The 25,287-nt window shown below is 43.2% G+C and overlaps 1 protein-coding gene across 1 annotated transcript in view; it reads left to right on the forward strand.

The window, feature by feature from the left end:
* METTL24 (methyltransferase like 24) overlaps positions 1 to 25,287 on the forward strand; it is a 44,843-nt gene that overhangs the window by 12,868 nt on the left and 6,688 nt on the right. The window contains exons 2-4 of the mRNA XM_054280534.1: positions 7,197 to 7,295; positions 11,055 to 11,194; positions 16,638 to 16,866. Of these exons, the coding sequence (XP_054136509.1) occupies positions 7,197 to 7,295; positions 11,055 to 11,194; positions 16,638 to 16,866 (468 nt within the window). The remainder of the gene's footprint in view (positions 1 to 7,196; positions 7,296 to 11,054; positions 11,195 to 16,637; positions 16,867 to 25,287) is intronic.

A 25,287-nucleotide genomic window follows, 5' to 3' on the forward strand; every position in this document is an offset into this window, starting at 1 on the left:
GCACAGAGAGTGAGGACCTAGGGGAGACTTAAGTGCATCCTAGACATTCCCTTTTCCACAAAATTAAACACACATGTCCAGACATAGAATTCTCCACATACAGATCGTGTTGGAAACCCATCTGAATTTAAGACAGACACTCATTAATGCAGAAAGCACTGTTATCACGGGACTGCTTTCCATAGGCAGGATTTACTTTCCTGAGCAGCCTTCCTGCATGGGAAAGCTGGACTGCATGTGTGACACATTGCTGGATTATCTTGGCACAAAGCTATTGTTCCTCAGCCTATTTATTGTTCCAACATCACATCTTTGGATAAGATCATGGAGTGGGTCCTCCTGGAAGACACGTTAAAACATGCTGAGGATGGGGAGTTGTTCAGGCACAGCCAAAATGGAAAGATATTGATTTGATGGATGGACTGGTAGATGGATAAGGATTTGGTTGCAGTCAGTGGCTCAGTGTCTAAATGACAAACCAGTAATGAGTGGTGCCCATCAAGGGTCTGTACTGGGGGCAGTGCTGTTTATTTTGGGCAACCTGACCTAGTGGAGTGTGTGCCCCATGGAAATGTGTTGTACTGGGGGATATCTAAAGGCCCTTTCCAACCCAGACCATTCTGTAACACACTGCAGATTTTTTGGCTCAGGAGTTTGCCTGTGGCAGGGGTTCCCTTGGTGGCCTGCTCGTTGCCTGCTCCAATGTGGTGCCTGCAGAGGACGGAGCAAACTGGTGGTGACTGGATATGGAGGAGGCTGAGCATGTGTGCAGTGGCGTCAGAGATGTCTCTGCCTTAGATTAACTCAGAAAAGTAGAAACATGGAGAAATAGAAATATTTCTTGTATTAATTTATTTTTCTTCAGTTCATCATGGACTTTGTGCAATGTGTGGAAGTTTTACTGTTGGAGGGAAAGCTCTCAGTTTGGGTGGCTGCAGGACTAAGTGTCAGCTGCTTTTCCCTGTGATTCCCTCAATGCCTCAGAGGGAACCCACTGTTCTTCTCTCAGTGCAGGCACACACATGCAGAGGAGGTGTGTATTAGCAAGTTTTGCACTATGGGTTCTTAAGAGAAAACCTCGTATGTTTAAGAAAGACAAACTGCAAAGAAAAAAAGAAAATAGTAGTAATATGAAGGAGCAAAAAAAGGAAATAAACAGTTCAGACATGTAGGTATGGAATATCTATAAAGCCAGTTGTGTTGGAAATTAATTCACTCAGAGCTTTAAATATGAGTCAGTCACTTTGCAAGCCTGTGTTTTAAATTACAGCTGGCTGAGCCTGTGTGTGTCCCTGCTGCTCCTCCAGTAACCATGTGAGGAGCAGGTTTTTATGAGTGTGTGCCTTTGAGCCCTGGTGGTGCTGGTTCCATTTAGCTAAAGGGGACTGTATGAATTGACCTTCTCAAGGAGGTCTGTGCCAAGGCTGAAGGCATACTTGTTCTTTCCTACTGATACCTCTGCTTTTAGGTGGAGTTTGTTTTACTTGTGCCACATACTGCTGCTCCAAACATAAAACAGGAATTACTCAATCCTGCTGAAGAATGAAGTGCAGCTAAATGTTGCTTTAGGCTCATAGCTAAAGAACATCCTCAGCCCTCTAAAATGCACATTTTTCTGCAGCATGGGCTGTGTGAATGTCTGGTCTGGGGTTTCTCTTCTGTGTTGTTGTGAGTCTGTGGTGTAAGTGCTCCTGAGCATGTCCTTCAGGCTTCCTTTGCAGGTCATGCAGAGACATGGACTTTTCCAGGACTTGACTCACCTTACATATTTTATATGTCTATTCTCTAGTGAGATGAATCATTCCTTTAAGATCCTGTCTGCCTCATCTGTCCTGTCAAATAATTTGGCTCTCCAGCCCACTGTGGGAGCTGAGCTGATGGCTGTCTGCATGCACAAGTGTTTCTATCCCCCTGGGTCTCCCTGGGAGTCACCCAGCTAATTGCCTCTGAAACTAAACGTGGGTGTTCACGAGGGATTCTCTGCTGCTGGAACTGCTCTGTGCTGTCAGCAAGAGGAGCAGTGGGCCAGGTTTGGCTGCCTCCACCCTCAGAGCCTGCCCGCTGCCCTTAGCAGGCTTCGTGCTGATTGCGTGTCCCTCGTGAGGCGCTCGCATGTCCTGCAAAGCCAGGGCTTGTGTGGGCTGCAGCACACAGCTTTCACTATTCAGGGTACTTTGGAATTGAGGGAAAAACCTCAAACAGTATCACCACAATAAACTAATATGCTTAAGGCCACAGGTGATTGAGAGGGACCACAAATAAAATTATGTCCGAGCTCTGTAAATTGTATCTGGGGGCAATCTGTTCTCACAAGGCCAAGCCTTCTGTGGAGGGATAGAAGGTAAGAAAATATAGTGCAGAAATGTAGTCTCACACCTGAGGAGTTGCAGCTGTACTAATCACCAAAGATTAGGAACAGGCCTGCCCTTAATAGGCCACAGCTGTGTCCAGTAAGAAGAAGAGTGCTACAAAAGAGTGGGTCAGCTGGTGGAGAAGAGACTTGGAGTTTGTTGCCTGTGCTGTGAAGCAAGATGGAATTTGTTGGCTATGTTGATAAGGAGTCAGTGCTGTGAGGATCTTCCCATGAGAAATCATCCAGAAGGTATGGAAGGTTTACCATAAGAGGACAACAGCCTTCAAGGAAGCAATCTAATAAATTTGCCATGTAGATGTCTTAAGTTTTTCAGCCTGAATCTGAATCCCATGCTTTGCCTTTCAAACTCATAAAATCCCTGCAAAATTTCACCCATGAGCAGGTTCTGTTCTGCTGAAGTACACAGGCAGAGTAATTGGAGATGAAGATGTGCATGTCATTTGTTTCTATGGCTGGCAAATATTTATGGTTCTTGATGGAATTTATTGCCATAAATTATTTCCACTCACATTTGGTCCTGCCTCAGATGTAAAAAATTAAATTGTTGCACTATTTAATTGGAGGATTTACTTAAGGCATCTGTGTATATATTGACAAGTCTTTTGTTTCTTCATTGTAAGCAACAGACTGCCTGGCAGGGCAATGGGATACCCGAATTTTTGTTTACAAAAATGGCTAATATGTTTCTGTATTTTAATTGGCTGCTAAAAAGGAAGGAGATTAAAAAGGGGGAGAAATAGCTGCTGAGTTAAAAAATATGGAAATATGAGAAACTTACTAATTCCCTTTCAAATGTGAGCAGAAGGGAAGGAAGGGGTTGGGCTTTTGGAATTAGCACACTAAAGCTAGGATTGGTCTGGAAAGAATTTAATTATTTGTGTGTAAGTTTAGGCTGGAAAAGCCAAACGTTTGGCAGACCTACAATCTTAGACTTGTTGGTTTGTGAGCCCTTTGCACATTTTGACTTAAATTTTCTATTATGAGTTCAGATTTTTAGGACAGATTTAAATGACAGTTTAAAAGTATATCACATATATACTACAGATTATTAAGGGATTATCAAATATCTATCACAGATGGCTACAAGGGGAAAAAAAATCTAGAGAAAAGTGGTCTCTGCAGATTATTGTGAGATTGGTCTGAAGGAAACATCAGTCCTTGTCATTAATTGTGAAGTACCTGGAAGAAAAATCAGACCTTCAAATGCACCCTAGTTTTCCTAACAAAGCTGTGGCATTGCTTTTAGATTTTCTTTTCTCTTTGGTTGTCTCACGTGGTGAAAATGTAGACACTATTCTGAATAACAGCTTCTGGATATCCATTACCCTCAGCTGAAGTCAGTGTCTGACCAGTGCTTGTGATAAAGTCTTGCTGAAGCTTTATTTTCTTACAGTGTTAATTTCAATTGATGTGTCCAGAAGTGAAGCTATGTACAGAGGGATATTTTAAGATACGCAGTATGATAGTTTTTTAAGTGCCATTGTAACTTTCCAGGTACTGGAGGGTTTACTGTCATGTCTTTATATTGTGGAATATGGATATGTTGATGTTTGGGAAACACAGTCATGGTGTCTGGTTGGATGAATCCTTATCCTAGGAAGAGAACACAGCCATGGTGATGGGCAAAAATGCAGATTGTCTGCAACCATTTTCTGGCTCCTCCTGGGTAGCCTGTCTGAATTTCATATCCAGAGCTGTACAATCTGGGCTGTAATAGCTCCTCTGCTCCTCTTGCTGCAAAGCCCTCTGTGAAAGGAGCTGCTCCTCAGCCTGTTTGTTCAGCAGCCACAGGGACCTGTCCTCAGTCATTCTAGGGATTTCCACAATAGTGGTGGGAAAACCCAAATCACGATGCCCTACTCTGGTTTGCTCTGAGTAAACAAAATTGCACAGTCAAGAGAGGGGAAAACTCCTCAAATAAGGATCATTTTTTATCAGGGATATACCCGATTTTCACAAAGCATCTGTAGAGTTTATTTGAGGAGGCTTACATGGAAACACTATGAACCAGGCTGAAAATTACCTGGAAAGCTATAAACAAAGGCTGTGAATGTACCTGGGGAACAGCTCCTTCAGGAGGATATTTTGTATTCCTGAACATGCCCAAAACTCATCACCAACATTTGAGTTACCCTCGGGGCGGGGGTGCACCCAGCCCCAGAGATGTGTTGGATTTTCACCCCCATCCATTGTCTGTGAATCTTACTGTGAGGCAGCTCTTGAGGCACCCTGTAGGGGTGTCAGGAGGTGTTGGGAGCAGGACTCTCCTGTGTGTTCGTTAGTGAATGGAAATGGGCTGCTGCTTCCCAAGGAGCCAGGCACCAAGTGTGAAGTTTGAGAAGCTTTTCAAAAGCATTGCTGTCAAACAGGAGCCTCGGGTCTGATCCCTGTCACAAAAGTAGCATTTATGTACAGCTCTGAAATTTAAAGTACTATACAAAAGCTTGATGTCTTTCTGTTCTTTTTCCTTTCCCCCTTCCCCCCCACTCCATCCCCCCACTGTTTTTTAGTGAAACTGCATTAGTAAGTCACTGGGGTTTTTATTTCATTTCCTTGTGTTTATCAATAGTTTGCAGACAGTGGGAAGGCAGTTTATCATCTTGAAGATTTTAAGAACCCGAGTGTAAGCTGCAGTGGCCCTTGGACATTGCACTCTGCTGAAAATGAATCTCATTCATGTGGTTCATTATAGAGATTTTTTTTCTTCCCTGTCAACTCTGTGCAGAAGGAATTCTTGCTGAATAGTCCACAATGGTCACCCTGCAATTCCTGTCCTTAATGAGCTACTTCAGCTACTTCTCACACAAATAGATTTCAGAATAACTGGGCATAGATATGTAGGTGTCTGGGTGGTTGGTGGTTTTATTTGCTTTGGGTTGGTGGGGTTTTTTTTGTTTGTTTGTTTGGTTTTTTGTTTAGTTGGTTGATTTTTTTTTCTTTTTTTTTTTTTTTTCCTCTGAAAACGGTTGTCAGTCTTCATTTTCATTTCAGCTTTCAAGCCTGTTGAAACAGCAGCATTCCTGTCATTGCAAACGTTATTCAGCCGTGTGAACTGTGACTCATTCTGAAAGATTACACGAATTTCCCTCCCTGGTGTGCACCTATCCTCCTGCTGCTCGCTGTTTGCGGGCTGCCTGCTGCAAGCAGAGGTCAGAGGGACATGCAGCTGCAGAGCTGGCTTGCTAGCTTGCTTCCAGGCTCATGCTGTGCAGAGTGTAGGAGTCCAAGTTTGCTGCAGGCAGGAGGTTTCAGGGTGAGAAATGCTACTTTTGTCTGCTTTTGGGGTAGAAAAAAAAAATCTCAATATTCTTTTCAGCATCTATTTAAAAAAAAAAGCAAAAACCACAACCCCCCCAAAAAACCCCAAACAACCCAAAATCCATAACAAATCTGAAAAATAATCCCTAAAGGAATAACAAACCTCATGCAGACCCCCTGGCTCACATTCACTGTAGACTATGTTTACTTAGGCTGCAAAAATACCAATTCATGATACCAGCTCAAGGCAAACGCCATCTGGTCTGGTGGTCCTCTTCAATAATCTTTTCTAATTTTACCTTCTCTTTCCTGCATACCTCTCTGGCATCAGGGGATCCCTGCTGTCACTGTGCTGGCTCTTGTCCTGGTGCCACAGACCAGTCCTGTCTGGGAGCTCACCTGTCTGCCTCCATCCTCCCTGGCTAATTGCTCTCTCCTGCCCTTTTTTCCAGGGCTCCATCTGAAATACAGTCCTGTGGGAATCCTGAGTGGGGCTTCTGATTGTGTTTTATTGAATGCCAGCATGAGCCTTTGAGGGAGAAACCCCATCCTGTCCATTGTGGAAGCTCAGTTAATTGAGGATGATTAAAGGGAAGCTTGATAGTACCTGCCTGAGCGTAGAAGTGAGTTATGGTGCCTGGAGATGAAAGGCCACGAGGAATCAATCTTGATTTAGTACAGCTTAACACCGTGCTTGTATTTTTATCTACTTGAGGGCAAGAGATGACAAGTCTAAACTTCCCAGCATGGCAGTGGGCAGAATTTGGAGAAGGAGGTGCAGATGGGAGCACAGAGCCCTGTTGCTCTGCAAGCACGTGTCTGAAAGGCCTTCTCTGTCCCGCTCTACGTGGGAAGTGTTTCTGGAAAAGCTGGCAGGATCCCCAAGGTTCAGAGCTGAGGGAGTGCAGAAAGCACCCACCAAAGCTACTTCCTTGGGGCTGTGTAAATGAGGAGTGGTAGGGCTACAGGCTGCCACACTTTTATTTTTCCAGGGGAACAAAAAATTCTGGCATATCTGTCAGGCAAGCGTGGGACAGGAAGAGGGCTTTTCTCAAAGTCCTCAACGAGCTTGTTTTATCAATAAAATCTAGATCTTAAAAAAGAAAACAGGTTGTTTGCAGGGGTTTCCTTTGGTGATTAGTGTTTGCAATCCAAGTTCTTCTTTCGGTTGACATTCATACCTGACAGATATGAAATTAAAATAATATCACTATTTTGAGATGTTTTGATGTCGGATTTGGTTATTTAGATCTTGGTTTTCTTCATCAAGCATTTCTCACAGCTTATTTGGGTGTCCTAGAATAATTGGCTTAACACATGTATCCTGGATGAGGAGCGCTTTCTGAGTTACCTGAATCTGCTTTCAAAGCTGATAATTTTGAATCATAGTTAGATAGTTTTTCACTGTAGTTGAAACCCTGCTTTGTTCTGAAATGTTTTTCATGTGTAGACAAGCCCCCAGGAAACGATTTTAGTTTGAAATTAAATCTCCTTAGCTTATTAGCCCATGTAATTTATGCTTGCATTGCCTTTAAGGTGTTTTTTGTTTTCCTTTGTTTTACAGACTGTAAGGTGGCACATTGAACTACAACCATGGGCAAGTCCAACCCCTTCCCTCAACTATGAGGCCTCAAGGTTCCTAAAGTACATTAGCACTTCTCAGGTAGGTTGTTTGTTTCAGTCTCCATTTAGAAAACACTTTGCCTGGTGCAGATTTTTCCCTCCTATCTAAGGAATTAACCTCGCACCAAATCTTTCTGAAACTGATTTATTTCTAAAGTTGCTTAACTTAGCACTGATGGTCAACATGAATATAAAGGTCAAAACACAGGTTTGAAAGAATGCATTATTTCCATGTTATTTATTTCCAGCTGGGTTTGTGCCCTGACAGGAGTACGGTATGACTGAAATTCTAGATGTGGTGTTTCTCTCTCTCTCTCTCTCTCTCCTCTCTCCTTCTCAGATGGAAAAATACAGAGCACTCTGTATCAAGGGAGTATATTCAACCTCTCCACCTCTCAATAACAGTATGATAAGCAGGCTCATTTTACTCCAAAAGGAGGCAGTTGAGGTTCCCAGTAAAATGAGAACAAGGCATCAGACCCTAAGTTGGACAAGTTGTTTCAAAGATGCTAATAGAATATTGATATTTTCAGGACAAAATAACAGCCATGGAAATTGGTGGGTGTATGTGCTTTTTAAAATATGGTATTTCCAAATCCAGATTGTGCTGATGGATACTTCCATCCTTCAGCATACATGGAAATTCATGGGCCATCATGTTTTAAAAGAGCCATCACTTATGCACAGCAGCATGTGCGTGTGAATTTCCTGTCAGAAAAAAATGGAAAAGGTGCTGGATGCTCACAATTCCAACAGGGCAGATGCTCTTGGTACCCGGTCTATCAGCAATTGACCCTTGAATAGAGAGCTGACAGCATCATTACTTACTCTGAAGAACAGCAAAAAGCCCCAGGTGCCAACATCACTGAAATGTCATTCACGTATGAAATTCTTTGCTAATGCAGTGCTTTTGAGGCTGAGATAATTTGAAAAACTTCTAAAAAAGAAGATAGCAGGGTGTTCAGGCATTCTCCAGCTTGTGGAGAGTTGGCTAGATTCTCAATAAAATGACATCTCTGCTGCCACTCATGCCAGCACTGAGAGGGCACGAGGCATGATCATGCATGTGGGACAGCAAGATATGTGTGTAGAACTGCTTGTTTTGTTGTTCAGAAGTTTACACTGTGGCAGGCATATTAAGTTTGAAAACATCCTTCATCTCAGCAACTTAATAAACAGTGGCAGATGCTGCTAAACTCCACTAGTTGGGTCAAAGCCTACAAGGGCATCAATTAACAGAGGGTTTATTGCTTTTGACACACTCAGTGAGAAGCTTCATTCCCAGAGTAACTGACACTGGTTGGGGGAATAAGCATAAGTGAAAACAAAAAATGTGAGGAATCCCTGTTCCTGACCTGGCAGATGTTACAAGATGAGTTACTGATGGAATAACACCATGACTGGTATAAGCACTTTTGAAAATGGCATCCTGCTTATGTAGATAGGCATGGGATGTCACTTTCCTTGTTTGCTGAACAGGGGTCTACTAATTACTGTGCCAAAGTTCAGCCCCCTGCCATTAGTGTAGAAAGGCTCAAACTGCTGGAGCAGGAAGGTGCCATGTCAGCAGGGTCAAGGTGTGGCCAGAAAAAGCATTTTCAGTGCTGGTATTTTATGATCAGGAGAAGCCTTTTTGTTGTGCTGCTATTTGTACAATAGCAGTGAGCAGAAGCCCAGAAGAGGATGTGAGCTCAGTGCATCAATAAATCATGCAACAGACTGATGATGGTGCTAAAGGCAGGTTCAGGGTTTGATTTCTGTTTGGTTTTTGAAAAAATTGTTGGTGGTGTTTTTGTTTGGTTTTGGTTGTTTTATTTTTAATAGCAAGAGCTATTCAGTAGCAAGAGCTGTTAAAATTGCCTCAAACTCTAACTGTTGTAATTGCTCATAATGCCATGAGTCAATTAAGTGGCAGCGTTGCAGAATCTTAGTTTTCTGCAGAGAGTACATTATTCTTCTGTGTCTTAAATTAGTGCTTATTATTGCAGTGCCATTTATTCCTTGATTGTTATGTGACTGAAGGGAAATGGGTAGTGGGGTGCAGAGCAAATCATTGCTTAAAACTTTGTGAATCCTGGGAACAGCATGAAGAGATGCTGTATTTGCTTTTGTGGATTTTCTATGGGAATTATGAGCCAAGGAGGAGCAGGGAGGTGATGATGCAGTGTGTAGCTCTTAGAATGTAAAGCTCCAGGTAAGGATCTTTCAGAGCATACACTTCTTAAAGAATGAGAATTTTATTTACTTATTATAAAGTATTTGGTGAAGAGTGCCACATTAAAGGCTGGGTTCCAGGTTTTGCTCTCACCTCTGTGTAAAATTGTTTCATTTCTGTGGTTCCAGGTGGGAGCAGAACAGTGCTTTTTAGTTTGGCTAGGAATGAGAACTGAGCCTCTGCAGTCTGCTGTAGAAGAAGGAAAGGAGCAAGATGAGAACACTCTGTTTAGGACTGATATTTAACCTGGTTTTGTCCTTTCCACCATTTTAGTTGTTGCCTTTTTAACAGTGCCAGCTCCCATTCCTGCAGCCAGGGCTGGTACTGGGCCCAAAGAACAGCTTTTCATCACAATGGCCCAGCTGAGTTCCTGCAGCTCTTCTCATCTTTGCTTTCTTCTCTGCATGGTAGCAACCTGTGCCCTGCAACCCCCGACTGATGGGTGCATTGGGAAGCCCTTCAAGAACAAGCTGTGCATGCTGATGCTGGTGCAGAGCAGTGCAGCCTTTCCTGGGCAGAATTAGCCACAGCTTTGGTGCTTCCTTCTGCTTCCCCTTGCCTCCTTGCCACTGTTACAGTGAGAGCTGTACGAATTGTACCAGCTCTCCATCCACTGCTGTGCTCTGGCTCTGCAAAGGGTGCAGCACTCCCCAGCTCTGTGCCTGCCTCTTCCAGGGTGGATTTGGAGGAAGAGGGTGGAGTGCAAGTGGTGGCCTGGGGGTGAAATTCTGAATTTCTGGATGGATGGGCAGAGCTGGTACTGCAGGCAGGGGCTCCTCTGTGGGGTGTCACTCACAGGGCCATGGCTTTGCTGGCTCAGTCATTGTGGATTTGGCTGTTCCAGGCTGCTGCTCAGCTGCTGGCAAAGCTGACTTCACCCCTCAGTGATTTTTGACACTCTGATGAACCAGTGCATTTTCAGTCTTTGCTTTCTCAGTCTGTACAAGGGCTTTGACTTATGGTGTCCCTCCCTGCAGGGTCTCTATCTCTTCTTCAGCAGGGCTTTTATCCTGGCTTTAGACTCCAGATGTCCAAGCCAGCTCAGCATGGACACACATGCTATGATTCCTCTGTTTAGTTATGCACTTGCTTAAATCCCTTTGTTGTTGGAGAGGGCATGTGTTGGGGTAAAGATTTAATCCATTCTGGAGCTGAGATCCAGGACACTCTGGGTAAGGTACTCATTGCAGAGATGCTGCAACTTTGTAATTACAGTCTTGATTTTAACATTATTCAGGATGCAGAATCCATTCCAAGGTTTGAAAATAAAAATTAAAAATTTGAATGCTGAAACATCTTTTCCTCATGGAAAAAATTGAATTTGGGTATAGTACTAATGATTAATTATTTGCTTTTCAAACTGCATCGCTCTCTGGGGAATTATGTAAGCCTGAAATTTCACCAAGCGGAACAGACAAACAAGGAAAAAAAATCATCAAATCTTTGTAGCCATGTATCAGATTGACAATAAGACTTAAATTAAACCCATGAACATTTTTCTTTTTTCCAGTACTCCCCCAGAAGGCAAATTAAAAACAAGTTAAAAGTCTTGTCTTAAAAAGAAATATCCTTTGATTTCAACAGATTTCATGTGAGCACATGAACCTGAACAGCTTGAAAGGGTACTCTGAAACCACAAAAAAGCCCTGGTCAGTCTGTCTTGATGAGAGGTTTAGCCTCATCCATCGAATCAGAAGCAAGAAATGCCGTCTCTATTCACTTGGGTAAGTGCTCTCTTTAAAAGAAAGGAAATTTGTTTCATGCCAAGTAGCTTCAAAAAGCCCTATAAATACAACACAGGCTGCAGCAAGGTTGTCTTCTAAAATACAAACTTTGTTCAGGTGTGTTTATCATGTGTTGATGTGCTTCTGTAAACTTCATTTTTAGGGTAAAATCCTTTCTCCATGAGAGTCTTTATATTCCTTTGCCTTTCTAATATCGGTATGAAAACAAATTGCATGATGGTGAGTTGTGAGTGGTAGTTCATGTGGAGGAAGATGGAAATCAAAGAGGTAAGCTGAGAAGCCTACAGCATCTGCCTTGAGCAGAGGTGACTTGCAAAACTGCCAGGGTTTTCAACAGCATTGCTTGCAAAACTTCATTAACCAGCTCTGGGACAAATCACTACATTCCATATGAGAGTGTGTTTGCTCGACACCTCAGGGATGACACGTGCCAAACTGATAGTGACAAGGACAGCTGTGCTTTACTTTGAAATGTTTGCAGTGTTTATGATATTTACAGCACTTGAGAGTGAAGTTTTCACTCTTCTCCGGAGAAGTGTTTTTACAGGTAGCAAATCCACACATGCAGCCTATTCCTTGCTAGTAAAACATTCTGTTGTCCCAGAGGATGAGGGAGGTCAGTCCTCAGAGTGCATCAGGCCATCAGCACACAGATGCATTAGGAGAACAGTCAAGAACAGTCACTGGGATCTGGGGCTCATTTCACACAGATCACCATTAGAGCTGCCTGATAAAACTGCCCTTGCTGTTCTGAGAGGCAGCTTTAGGTTAAAGGTGTATTGAAAGGCTTCATCTCCCTTGAACCAGTGGAGTTTATTCCTGTGATTTTGCTGCTGTGGATTTACAAAGGGTGGATAGCAAGGAACCGTGCTGGGGTGGCATTTCTCATGGCAGGTAACACCTGCAGTGAGCATGGAGGAGAGGCAGGGTGCCCTCTAGTCAAAGGGAGTGGTTTTGGTTAGTTTGGGTGGGTTCATACTTTGATTGAGTTTATTTGAGCTGTAAAGACCCAGATCCTCTGAGAGGGAGGTGCTCTCAGGTTTTGTTCAGCAGCACTGCTCTGTGGCAGAATAAGAACATGCCCCTTAGAGACAAATCACATGTACAGAGAGAAGATTTCTCTTGACTGCTGTTGCTTCTTATTTTCTGAGTGTTCTTTGCAATATATTTCAAATTATACTTACCTGGCATTAATGCAAGATAGAGGTTTACATGATTCTTTTCCTTCTCAGCTTTTCATGCTCCTCTGAAACTTAGGGGAGATGCTGTGCATGCTCAGTTCCAGACTTCACTTTCTGACTGTAGTACTGAGTTATTGCCTCAGGGCCCTTCTAGTAGTCAGCAGGGAGAGGCAAGCACATTCAGGTGGAAAATCAGCAAAGCTAAATAGCATTCTGGAGGTAGGTACAGCTTTCCTTTGGTTATAGTGGAAGTCTGGGATAAGGTGGCTGCTGGTTTTTAGATATCTTGACGGAGTACTCAAAGTTCAGTGGAATTAACCTAGATCTTGCCCTTCAAGCTGCATGATCATTAATATTAGACCTGAGCTCCTGTGTTGATGTCCATTTTCCCTGTTGTTAAGGATCAAATGTGGATTGAGAATGGTATTTTTCTTAAATTGTCCTGTAGGCACAATGCAGAGTTGATTTAATCTGTGCTAGGAAGTGCAGATTAGGCACAAAGCTGACCAGCACTGAGATATTTTGCAAATGGTTTTGAAAACAACAAAAACAAAACTAGCCAAAACTGAGCTAGCATGTGCATACCAGTGCTTTATATGTGGTACTGTTCTGTGTATGGTCCAGGGACCACAAGTGCCAGATTTTCTGTAGTGATGGAACACTAGGGTTTAGCAAAGATCAAAACTGATGTGTTGGCTCTCCCATGAATCATCAAATACACACATGCAGTAAGTAACCAACCAGGATGCATCACATGAAACACCTGAAAAATTAAAGAGAAATACTTGAGGTTACGGAGAAGCAGTCAAAATCCACCAGTTTACTTCTGCAAACTTTGGAGCTCATTATTGCATAATTTTTCCCCTCAGACTCACTTCCTTTAGTTTATGACAGACAGAAAAGTAATTTTGTTCTAAGGCAAAAATCCACTTTAAACATTTTTGTAATCTCTTATGTTTCATAAGGAGCAAATGGGGAGCAGCTGCTTCTAATGAAGAGCATTCACTGCGGAGAAAATGGATGGGGGACAAATGTGAAAGTTCAGTGGGAGTGTTACCAGGAATCCTGAATTAAATCCATATATCATTAAAATTGGAATAAAACATGCTGCTTAAGCTTTGCCTCCTTGAATGCCATAGAAGAGGTTCCTTGTGAATGGGAGCGAGCAGTGTCTGGAACATCTGGGGATCTTTTTAGATTAGTATTAGTTGCTTCCACTACTGGGAGGCAGCAATGTCTTTGCTTGGGGGACAGGATTTCCCAGTGTGACACATAATTGCAATATGCATTAGTGAGCTCTAGTTATTAGTGCTAAATCTGCTTAGATTAAACTAAGTCAGTTACAAACACCACAGGCAGGCACTCAAGCTGGGATAACATAAATGAATGGGATTTCAGAAACTTACCAGCAGAGGTTTAAAGAGTCTTCCTGTAATACAGCATAAATGCCCTTTCAGGTGCTTCCTAAAGTGTATGTTGGAGCTTTAGGATTCAGGCAGGGGGTCCGTCGTTTTTTCTTGAGCTGCTGAGCTCAGTTATCTTCCTTTGAAAGAGGAGGGGAGGAGGGGGAGCAGAGAAAGGGAAAGCTGGACCTTAACTTGCATGTATTTACAGCTGTGTCCTGCGGTCGCTGTGGGAGCTGGAGTACCTGCAGTTTCCAGGCTGGATCAGCTACAGGTGTAGTGCAGAGGGGACAAAGCAGCTTTTGTGCCTCTCGGCGCTCGCTGTGCCCCGGGTGATGCAGGGGCCGGTGCGATGCTTCTGCAGCCCAGTGGCCATTGTGAGTGCAAGGCTCTGTGCCCGTGCCCCTGTGCGAGCCCTGGGAGCAGCCAAGGGACAGCGCTGCCCGCTGTGTCCGGGTCAGCGTGGCTGCCCTGCCCGGCGGGGAGCGGAGCTTTCCCTGCGCAGCCGGGAGAGCCGGGCACGGCGCTGCTGCTGCCGCTGGGAAGGGCCCCTCTGCCCCTCCGCAGGGCGCTCTGACACCGAGCTCCCTCTCCCTCCCGGGCACTTCCTGCGGCAGCTTTTGTTTTGCTGCTGGTGGAGGCAGCCGCTGCTCTCTCCCGATGGCGAGGAGAGGCCTCGCCCGTCTTCTATGACCTCCACACCGTCCTGCTAAAATCATGATCCCTTTTAAGTAACACATCTTTCTTTAAGTAACTACATCTTTGTTAGGAGGCCTAATTTTCTTATCTTTCTCATGCTGCATTATCCTTTTGCATGATCCTGTGTGAACCATTTCCTTTGGAGAAGACCTGATTTTCTCTCCTACAGATCTGTTGCTGGCTGGATCTCTCCTCAGGCATAAATTCGAGCTGTTAACTGGACTGCCAGAAGACACATCATGCCCATCTTTACCTCATCTGTATTTTTTTCCCCTGTTTTTTCCACCACTGTGAAACTCCCTTTGCAGTCCACATCAGCAGCAATCTGTTGGGAGGCAGCCTGAGGTGTGTCTGCACCAAAAGCATCTGGCCCTCTGGCTTGTGCCAGCTGGTATGGTTGGAAGTGTGTCATGGACACACGTGGCCATCAGTCGCTGGTGGGCTCATCACTAGTGCTGTGACTGTCCCCAACAATTCCCATGCTGTCCATTTTTAGCCAGTGTCTCATTCCTGAGGGATTACACTGCTCGTCGTCCCTTGCTGTCCCTTCTGTAGAAGGCCATATGCAAACAAACATGTCGATTCACTTGGTTAACTTCTGAACTTTTTTCGTAATAAGTGTTGAATATATTAAAAGAAAACTCCTCTCTTTTCCTCCCACACAGCTGTATGGGTTGGAATCCTGTGAATTAGGGTTGTTCTTAAAAGCATGCTGGGCTATTTTTGCACACCCTGTCTCTTCCTGTTTTCCCAAAGGGAAGATGGTTGAGGAGAAGACAGAGTCCTAGGGTATTGTTAAAGTGTGCTTGGCCAGTGTTACAGCAAGTGTCATGCTGTCCAAAGCAAATGCTCTTCCACACATTGTTTCATGAGTTGAATTCATTTTATCTTACCTGTATGTCATCTGTGTAGATCATTTAGCGCTGGCCTAACGTTGTACCATAGTGTGTTGTGTGATTTGGAATGTGCCACGTTTCACATATTGATGCAAATAGCCAAAATTATTTCAGACCCACATCTTTGCTTAGGATAACTGTGGTGTAGTGTATCAGGTGCTCTGCTAGTGCATCTAAGAGTACTGCCCTGTCATGGTCTGTGCACAACAGATAAATGCTCTGCTGTTAGTACAGAGTGAATGATCTCAGTTGTACAATTTGCAGTACAACTGATTTGAAAAAAACTTAATTCTCTTCTCAGTGCTACTTGTGTGTATATCAAACAGCTTAATTTTGTTTAAGTTCAATGTTTGGTGCATGATTTGAATCACATTTGGAATAAGCTTGAGGGAGTAGGAATGAAGAGAACATCCTGTTTTACAGAGTAGGAAAGGCCTGTGGTTCAGATGTGTGACAGCAATGGTAAATACCAGATTTTTTTCATTTTAGTGCACCCTGTGTGAGCCACTGGGCTGTAGGAGGTGGGAATATGGCACAGCCTTTTAAAACATGTCTTCTCACAGAGGCAGGGACTGAGACAATACTGCTGTTCAAGGGGGCTATTAATTTTTCTTCTTCTTTGGGGTCTTCACCAAATTAGCAGCAATCTTTCTCTCAGGTTTATGTAACAACTTTGCTACTCTTGTAAAGTGCTTATTTTTAAATATGCTGTTTTAAATCTGTGTCTTCCTGTCCACAGAGAAAAAGAGGCGTTTGGTTCTCGTGTCTTGTCCTTACTGGTGGTCACTGTGGGTCCCTTTTGTAACAGGTGACAGATGTGGTGTGAAATATGCCAGATTTTTACAAAGTAAATGTATTTTCTCTTCTGCTTATGGCTTGGTTATTGGAAGTTTGTGCAGCAGAGACTAAGGAAAGTATTGTAAACTTTTCAAGAAAAAAGAAAATTGAAAATAGAGAAATATATATAAGCATAAAATCTTAATATGAATAATGACAGCACAAAGATTCCAATGTTTAATTTACTTCTGTGCAAATTTTTCCAACTTCTGAATTAAGGAAAAGCTCTTTGGGAAAGTTATCAGCCTGGCTAAAAGAGGTTTAGTTCTTACCTAGAAAGTTCTAATGTTGCATTGAGCTTGAATTTTCTTCAAGTTAATCCATCCTCAGAACATCCTACTCACTAGTAGTTCTTTTTGCCGCCTTAATAGTTACTTTTTTTTCATATAACTTTTTATTAACACAGTTTAGGCAACGATGACAACCAGTTTGAGCTGAGCATGGCCAACAGTGGGTGTGAGGTGCATCGCTTTGACCCCAGCATCAAGTCCGCTCACATCCAGCAGGGCCGGCACCTCTGGCACCATCGGCTCTCCATCGACTGGAGGGATCCCAACCCCGCCATCGCAGCTCACAAGCTCCACAGCAACACTAAGAAGCTGGGCACAGTGCTGAATGAATTTGGACATCAGAAGGTAAGGAAGGGCCTGTCTGTCAGGTTTCTGACTGCAGGGTTAGGTGTTGGGAAAGCTCCAGATTTCCCTTCTTTCCAAGCAATTTCCAAGCTCTTCTCCTGATGGTGGATTTTTCTTCAGCAGTACTTGTAATGCATTTCTTTTAGGGGTACCTTTTCTCTCTTGCTTTCTCTGTGTGCTGATAACAGCCACAATGATTTTAAATCCCTAGCTGTATAGCAAACACTTTCTTTCTCCTTCTCACTTCCTTTTCCCTTGAAGTATCTGGTGACATTGGGTGCTAGCACATTTAGTCCTATGGAAGTTCTGGTCTTTGCCTGAGTAAAACTACTCACAAAGACGAGTTTATAAAGGGAAAACAATATTTGCAACAGTAATTAGAAGAGAAGAGGTAATGGATGGTTTGTTGACATTTTCAAGGTCACTGTTCCTAATTACAGTCCTCAAAAACAAAAACATCCTGTTTTGAAATTGGCAGCATTCGGTGGGGTGTTTTTTTAACATTTCCCAGTTTGTTTTTAAGGAACTATAAAGAATAAAGATTCTTCAAATCTCAGATAAATGTTGCCATAATACATTTCAGGAAGTTCTTAGGTTGCTTTTAAGAGAGTTTTTCCTTCAGAGGAAATACAAACATGAATTCAAATGCTAATATACTTCATTGCCTGCAGCTAGTTCTCCTTGTCATTGTTTTTCAAGAAGTAGGCAGCCTGGGCTAAGGAGATGCTCTTCTCTAAGATTTACAAAGCAAGCAGGGCAACGTTTGTTTGGCTTGTTATTTAAAAATGCAAGATGTCCTTTTTGGTTCACTTTTTACCTTTTTGAAATGTTTTCTTTTGGCTCAGCTCTATGATTGGAACATTTTGAAGATAAGAGCAGAGAAAAGGAGCCTTTTCCTTCTTCTTCCTGGTCATACTGTAATAACTGTGCTGGGCTGTGCATGAGTGAAACATCTGGGGAGGCAGAGATGGCTTTTCTTTGATGTGTGCCTTGCATTGTTTTGATTTTAGAAGAATTAGTCACACAGCAAAAAACTAATGACCCAATCCAGAACAAGTATACAAGTGACATACCAGACCTGCTGCGGCCAGTGTCAGGTTATCATGATAGAACAGAGTGGTTGTAACACCTTCTGTGAAGGAGAAGGATGTAGGGGTGAATTCTGAGTGTGTAACTTTCTGAAAACTGTGGGCTGGATGGCAGCCAAGGAACATAATGCACACATAACACGTGCAACCAGGCTTTCCTCTAGCTGTGTACTTTAACGTGGGATTTGGTTAAGTGTTTAGGTGCATTATGAACAGTGCATAAAGCCTCTTGCTCTGGTAGCATTTGAGGAGCTCCCCTGTGCAAAGCTATGGCTTAGTGAAGTCAGGAGCTGACTTTCTCCCAGTGGGGATAAAGGTGTTACACACTCTGAGACTTTCTGGTGTTTTATACTTGTGAGATACCTGAGTGGGCTGACTGTCCTCACGTTTTTCTGTTTAGGTTTTCTTTAACTTAGAAGGAAGGCAGCCTGAGAAGTTGTATGCTGTGTAGAGGCACCATTCTTCTGGTGAATGTGAGTGGAATGTTCCCTTGACTGAATAAACAAGTTAATTCAAAACAGTTTCACAGAATATTTTCCGAAGCACTGTTTTTCAATTAGAAAATTCAAACATGCTCTTCATCTCATTTTTAATTTAAAAAACCCTTCTGCCTGCCCTCAACATTGTTCCATTCCCACTTCAAGGCAGGAATTCCAGGCAGCTGCATTTGAAGTTAATGCCTCATTTATCCATGCTTTTATTCTTGGAGATTTGGGACTTGATCCAAGACCCTACAAGTGACGGAAACCACTTCCACTGATGTTAGAAAATCAGGCTGATGAAGACTCCACAGACAAGATCTCCTGAAGTTCTTCCTGTTGTAGTCTTGAAAAGAAAACTGGCATTTTGGGGGTTTTGTGTGCAAGAGAATCAAAGAACTTGGATGGGCTCATTTGCACCCTGACTCATTTGCACCCTGACACACCTGCTATTCTGCAGGCAATACTGGGACCTCATCCACCACCAGGGAAACCCACCCTGATATTTTGGCAAGAAATACAAACACTTTTTGGAGTCAGAGTGGATGTGAGAAAAGATTAGAAGAACTTGATCTTTCTAACTGGCTATGTGGCAAAACAGTCCTCAGTTCTCTGAGGATTGTAAATAGCCTGGAGGCAGAGGACTTATCTAGTAATATATTAGGATGTGGCTGACAAAGGAAACATGTAGTCAGAGTATTTTTGGGAGCCATTAGAGTGTGAAATCTCTTAAGCCCTGGAATAATCTCCAAAGGATATCATGGGAGCCTTATTTCCTGATATACAGATCTAAACTGAAAATTTACTGGTGTATCTTCTGAGAAGAGCAATATTTTATCAGCCACAGGAAAGCATAAGGATGTAAAAATTGATCTTGCTCATCCTCCCTTCCCATCCCCCCTGCCCTCAAGTTTTTTGCTGAACATGCACACTCTGTAGTGCACTCTTGATGAACAGCGGGGAAAAAAGGAGAAAGCCACTGAGGGCCCATGATTCTTATGACAATGGAGTTCTACTTTATGAAAGCATTCACTTTCTCTAACTACCTACAGGGGTGAGGATGCTGCAATGCTGGTGTTTCCCATGGATTAGTGATACATGCATGGAGAGCTTCCTTTCTAGAGAGTTGTTGGATAATTCAAGTGAGAAGGGATCTTGAATGGCTTGTGGTTCAGTCCTCTGCTCAAAGCAAGGCCAGCTGTGAAGTCAGACCAGGTTGTTCAAGGCTTTATCCACTCTTGTCTTGAAAAACACTGAGTTTTCTCCAGAGCAGAGACTTTCCAGCTTCTCTGGGCCAGATGTTGTCCTGCTGGACTGTTCTCTCCATGAAAATGTTTCTCCTCATATCCAGTCTGAACATCCCTGATTTCCTTTCATATCTGTTGGCTCTTGTCCTGCTTCTATGCACTGCTAACCCTTAACAAGAAATTCAAACCAAGCTATTAAGTGTATTCTGTATTCCCAAGATTGTGCTGTGAAACACAATTAAAAACTTTCTGCAGAAAGGCCCTGAGGAGCAGAAAATGGGCAGTGGTCATACATGCAAATTTTTATTTCAGTAGAAGTTTTCCTCCCTCTGGAGCTCTGCAGGATAAGTCTCTTGTCATGCCCTCAGTAAGTGCCACGAGTTTACATTCCTTGGCAGTATGACTTACCAGTGGATGAAATTATTTTTTGTAAAACAAATTCATCTGCAAATGAGGATCTGAGAATGCTGGGTAAAACCCTAATTTAATCAGGAAGTGCTCATAGCTGTAACTTTGACAGGACAGCAGAGCTGTGTTCAACTCCTGACATTCAAGTTATCTCAGACAAATTTTGTAAGAGACCACACTGTGTCATTGTTTGTTATGAATAGAAATGTAAATCAATCTTTACATCCTGATTTCAATGTGAAGGCTTTAATTTACACTCTCTCTTCATGAAGATTTTTTTCTGTAACAACTTGGATAATTTTGCTTCATTTTATTGAATAGGCTTCAATTTAGGATTTCAAAAGGAAAAAACTCTTTACCTGTTATTTAATACTCAACACAACTTCAAAACACTATACCCTGAAGCCATTTTGATTAATAACATCATCTCCTCCTAGGCAAGTAATTTATCACTTGCTCTTCTCCTCAAGTAGATACTATAGAATTTATTTTGTGCTGCTTTCAGCTTTGTGAAGGCTGATGTGAAAGGACAAGTATTAAAGAAAGGATTAACCATTTTTGCTGAAAATCAGCTCTGTTGGTAGTACACAAATAGATATAAAAATCCAGAGAAAATGTGTAACAGCTTAGATGTACAGATCTGCTCTAGATCTGTAGATCTGCTACAGATCAGCTACATGTGGCTTAGCATCAGAACAAATGAGACCAGGTCTTTTGATTCGTTGCATCACAAATCCTAAAGTAAGTGTTTGGAATTCTGAATTCTTGAAAGGGTTTTAATTTTTTCTTTGCTTTTTATGCTTATCTGGGGCTTTTCCAGAATCTCAATTCTAGAAGGAAAAAACCCACACTTCATCTGAATTTTAGCTTCCTTATTTTTGCATCCAATTTTTCTTGTGCAATCAATGGTCTCTAAGCTTAAGTGGCCCTTTTTCTGCAGCTGTTATTTACCATCTATATATAGCAGTGAAGAAGAGCCTTTGCTTTTGCAGGGTTATCATTCTGGCCTTTCTAAGATTTCTCCAACATGAGAGATCCTCTATTTCCTATAACATCTTATTTGTGTTGAGCTGCCCCTCTTGCAGCTGGAGCATCAGCAATCAGTACTATTCAGAAGTCCCAATGGTGTCTCTGCTAAGGCTCAGACTGTGACTGCTTTCTTCCTGGAAATGTCCTGACTGTCCTTCCCTGGAAATATCTGCAGTTACTGCTTATCATCTTGTTTGCTTTTTTGTGACTCATCAGACTGTCTCCTTGTTATAACAGTTTCTGAATGGCACAGTAAAAAGAGTTTTGTCCCAGAACACTGAATTGTTTCATAGTGTAAATGGCTGGTCGTGACCTATTTGCAGAAGGAGTAACTCTGCTCAGCAAAGTCCCACTTTAGCACTGCACCCTTTTGCACCAGGCAGATGCAATACCATAGCACTTAGAGCTTATAGTCTAAATAAATGACCTGCCACAGGATGGAGGAGCACAAACCTTGCCTCCATTAACTTAAATTTCTATATTTGAGATAGTTGTTGAGGTCCTTATAGACTCAAGCTAAGCTGTTATGGTGCAGTTTGTCTCATTCAAGGGCAGACATTGCTGCAGCTTCAGCAGGAACTGGTGCTGCTTGGGAACCCTTTGTTTGGGGGTCTCAGAGAGCTGGCAAACCTGACTCCCCTTGCTGAAAAGAGGCAGTCAAACTGGTGCAGATGTTTCTACCTGCAGTTGGAAATGCTGCCTTCTGTAGCCTTGTAGTAGTTGCCCCTGAGTAATCCACAGGCTCATGGCGCACAGTGTTTCTTTTCTGCATGTACGTATTTTTTCATTTCAGGGATAATGAAATCAAGGTGGGGATAGGTCTGTATTTGCTTAATCAGCTGGGGCTGCTGCTGCCTGAAGTGTTTTAATTGTAGGTAGATTGAAGGGTTTGGCTGCAACTAAAAATGGGCTTGACAGCCTCATGTTTCTGGAAGCAAAGATCTTTGGATAGTGATTTACTGCTCACCACCTCTTGCTTTTGGTGTTGTGTGCACAAAGTGCCTCATGCACTTTCCTTTACAGGTTTTCTCTTGGTTCCTTACATCTCCTTTTGCCTCATTTAAATTCTCTCCACCAGGGGCACTTCCCAAGACGTTGTTAAGAATATTGGTATTTCTAGACAGCGACATGAAGGTGCTGTTCAGTATGCAATTGTCAGGCATGGAGGAAAGATCTTTTTAATGATACCATTGGCTGAATATGGTGCAATCCATAGCCTTTTCTTCCCCTAGGAAAAGGCCTAGTGCAACACCTGAATTGTAATGAAAGCGTTGAAGCAGAACTTATTCAGGTCATCTTTCAAAATAAGAAATAAAGGCACTTACAAAGGATATTACAATCTGCTAAAAATGAGAAGGGAAGGACAATTTTTTTAGAGTTTTATTTTCCTTTTTTTTTTTTTGCTACCTTTTTTATGGTTGTTAAGACCCTTCAGAAAAAAATCACGTAGTAAAAATCTGCTTTCCTCCAGCTTTGCAAGAGGGCTGTGCAAGCTGTGCTCAATTCCACCTTGCTATTTGACTATTTCAGTGTCTAAGAGTTGCATTCAGAGGAGCATGGCACTGGCTGCAGGAACTGTGGAGCAGTGCACACAGCTATGCTGCTGCTGTAGGAAACTAGGCAGTCCTGTTCCCTCCTCCTGCCAAACCTGGAGCTCGGGAGGAGTCTGGGCAGCCTTTCCTGCTTCACAAGGTGGTACCAGGTGCAGGTACCTGCTGAGCTCACACCTGTGTGCACACTCCCCAGCTCCTCCTTGAGCCACTAACCCTGGCTTAAACACAGTAATGTGAATTTTACAGTTTTATTTTGGCTGAGGTACTGGATATCTGATCAGGGTGGTGGTCCATGGTGTGGCATGGGTTTAATGAGAACCGGGAGCAACCCCTTTCTATGAGCATCCTGGTTTTCCTCCATTGCCCATCTTTCTCACAATTTCCCAGTGGTGATGACATTGACAAGCACTTCAGACAAATGCCCTACTCAGAGCCTCTAGGAGCTTTCTAAAAAAATGTTCTTTTTCTTCTCCATACATTTGTCCCTCCTCCAGTCATAGTTTACAAGTTCTTGTCATTGGAATTGGCCATATCTTGGTTCAATACTTTCACCTTAGTGTCTGGATCCTTTCTGGTCTCTCTTTTCATCTGACAGCAGTTTAAGGTTCCGTTCTCAAAAATTTGAAATCCAGAGGTCAGTGGCTTAGCAGTTCTTCCTGCCCCTCCTGAATGCCTGTCCCAGATGAAATGTGAGTTGTGTGAGCATTTTGTGAAGGTTTTTATTCATGTTTTCAGGGATGTACATGCAGCTTTCTTCCTGTCATGATTGCAAGCAAATAGAAGGGATGCACGTTGGCACCTTGGACCAGAAATGGATCCCCATGGAGGGGTGCAGTCTCAAAGGATTTTGTTGCTCTGGCAAGTGCAGATGGGAACCAAGTCCTCCACCAGATTTAAGTGGCGCTACTTGGATATGCCAGGGCTGCTGATTCTCATCCTGCAAGAGATGTCCTTTAAGGTGTGGTGGACCTTTTTGAAGATGGGACTCTCATTCCTTTTTTCAATTACCTACATTTTGAAGGCTCCCATGGGTGCTGTGTTAATAAACCATAGAAGTCCAAAATGCTATTTACTCTCTGCAACTATTTTATGGTAGGCTAAGCCCTCTGTCCCATGCACTGCATGCACTCACTTGCAAATCTTGCCCCTCAGGGCTTTGGAATCAATTGTTGCTTTACCATTTGCCTTCTATTGCAAACCTCCTGCACTGACAGCTCCCTTATCCTGCTGCAGTGTTCCTGACCTGCTGCTGCTGTTGGCTTTCACTTTCAGCAAGACCAGGATAACGTGGCTTTATGCAAGCACAGAGCTGTGTCCCACCATCGGTGCTTGGTGCAGCACAAACAGACTGCAAATGTTTGTTCCCCTCTAATGACGAGGCTGGAGGGTCCAGAATACACCATTTATTCTTTTGAGTAAATATCCGTTCCCACAGGCATCCAGCAGCGTCTGGCAGAGAAGACCAAAAGAGCAGAAAGGAAAGGGTTTCCCCCTCTCTCTGTGAGGGGAGAGGGCAGCAGGACATCTCCTGCAGGATTGGATGGCTGAATGCACATTCTGCAAAGCAGCTCCTGCCCCCAGCCAGGGCTGCACACAGAGCAGCTGCTGGAGGAGTGCATGCAGTGTTTAAAATGTCTGTTTGCAGCATGGGCATTGGCAAGCAGAGCTTTTGCAGCTGGTCAGGCTGTTAATTTATTTAAAATTAGGACTTCTGCAGACCCCTTGTGGGATTTTTCCTACTTGGGCAATCTAGACTTTGGACTGAAGCACTGGGCGAGGGGTCTGGGTTGTTTTCATCTTTTAGTGTACAGCAGGAGAGCTGTGTGAACTGGAAAAGGCATCAGGATGCAAATGGGAGCTGGAGTACAGTGCTTCTGAGCAGAAGTGCACACTTGTGAGCTGCTGCCACTCTGAGCAGATGAGGAGGTCACTGTTTGAAGACTTATGTCCTCACAGTGACTTTTCACCATTTCCTCTGAGGAAGCATCACTTTGAGTCTTCAGCTAGTGAGTGGTAAGGTTCCTGTTGCCTGCTCTGGAGACTGGTCTCAATTTAAAGAAATGGGGACCAAAGATCTTTGATGCTCAATATTTCTTGTGAGGGAAGGGCTTCTCCCTCAGCCACGTCCATGTGCAGTGTGTGCCTGCTCCATGCAGGGTTTGTAGAACCTGTTCTCTGGGTCACTGTACAGGAACCTTGGTCTTGCTGGGTAGCAAGCTAGACAAGATGCCTGGCTTTAAGATCATTATAGTGTAGAGCTAGCTAAACCCATCAAACCTGTCTGAAAATCAATTTAGCTTGGGGACCTGTATTTTTGTATGACCAGAAGATGATTAACAAGTGACCTGCTGTCTCTGACTAGTCCAGTGTTCAGCACAAAAGAGGAAAGATGCCAAGAACTGGTCCCATGAAAAGAATGATGTATGTGGTGACAGAAGGCTACAGGTGAAAACATATGACCTCCTGACCAATTGCAGCCAGGGAGAAAGGATTTCAGGCCATGCTGATCTTGTGAATCATCTGGGGGTTGTTTGTCCAAAGATTATGTTGTCCATTGGTAAAGTGGCATTAAAAGGAGCCTTCTGCCAGCTAAAAGGTCTCTTCTCTGCCTGTCCAC

Source organism: Melozone crissalis, unplaced genomic scaffold, assembly GCF_028551555.1.
Source record: "Melozone crissalis strain CALT ecotype California unplaced genomic scaffold, PUWL_Pcris_2 ptg000027l_1, whole genome shotgun sequence".
NCBI classification, from domain to species: domain Eukaryota; kingdom Metazoa; phylum Chordata; class Aves; order Passeriformes; family Passerellidae; genus Melozone; species Melozone crissalis.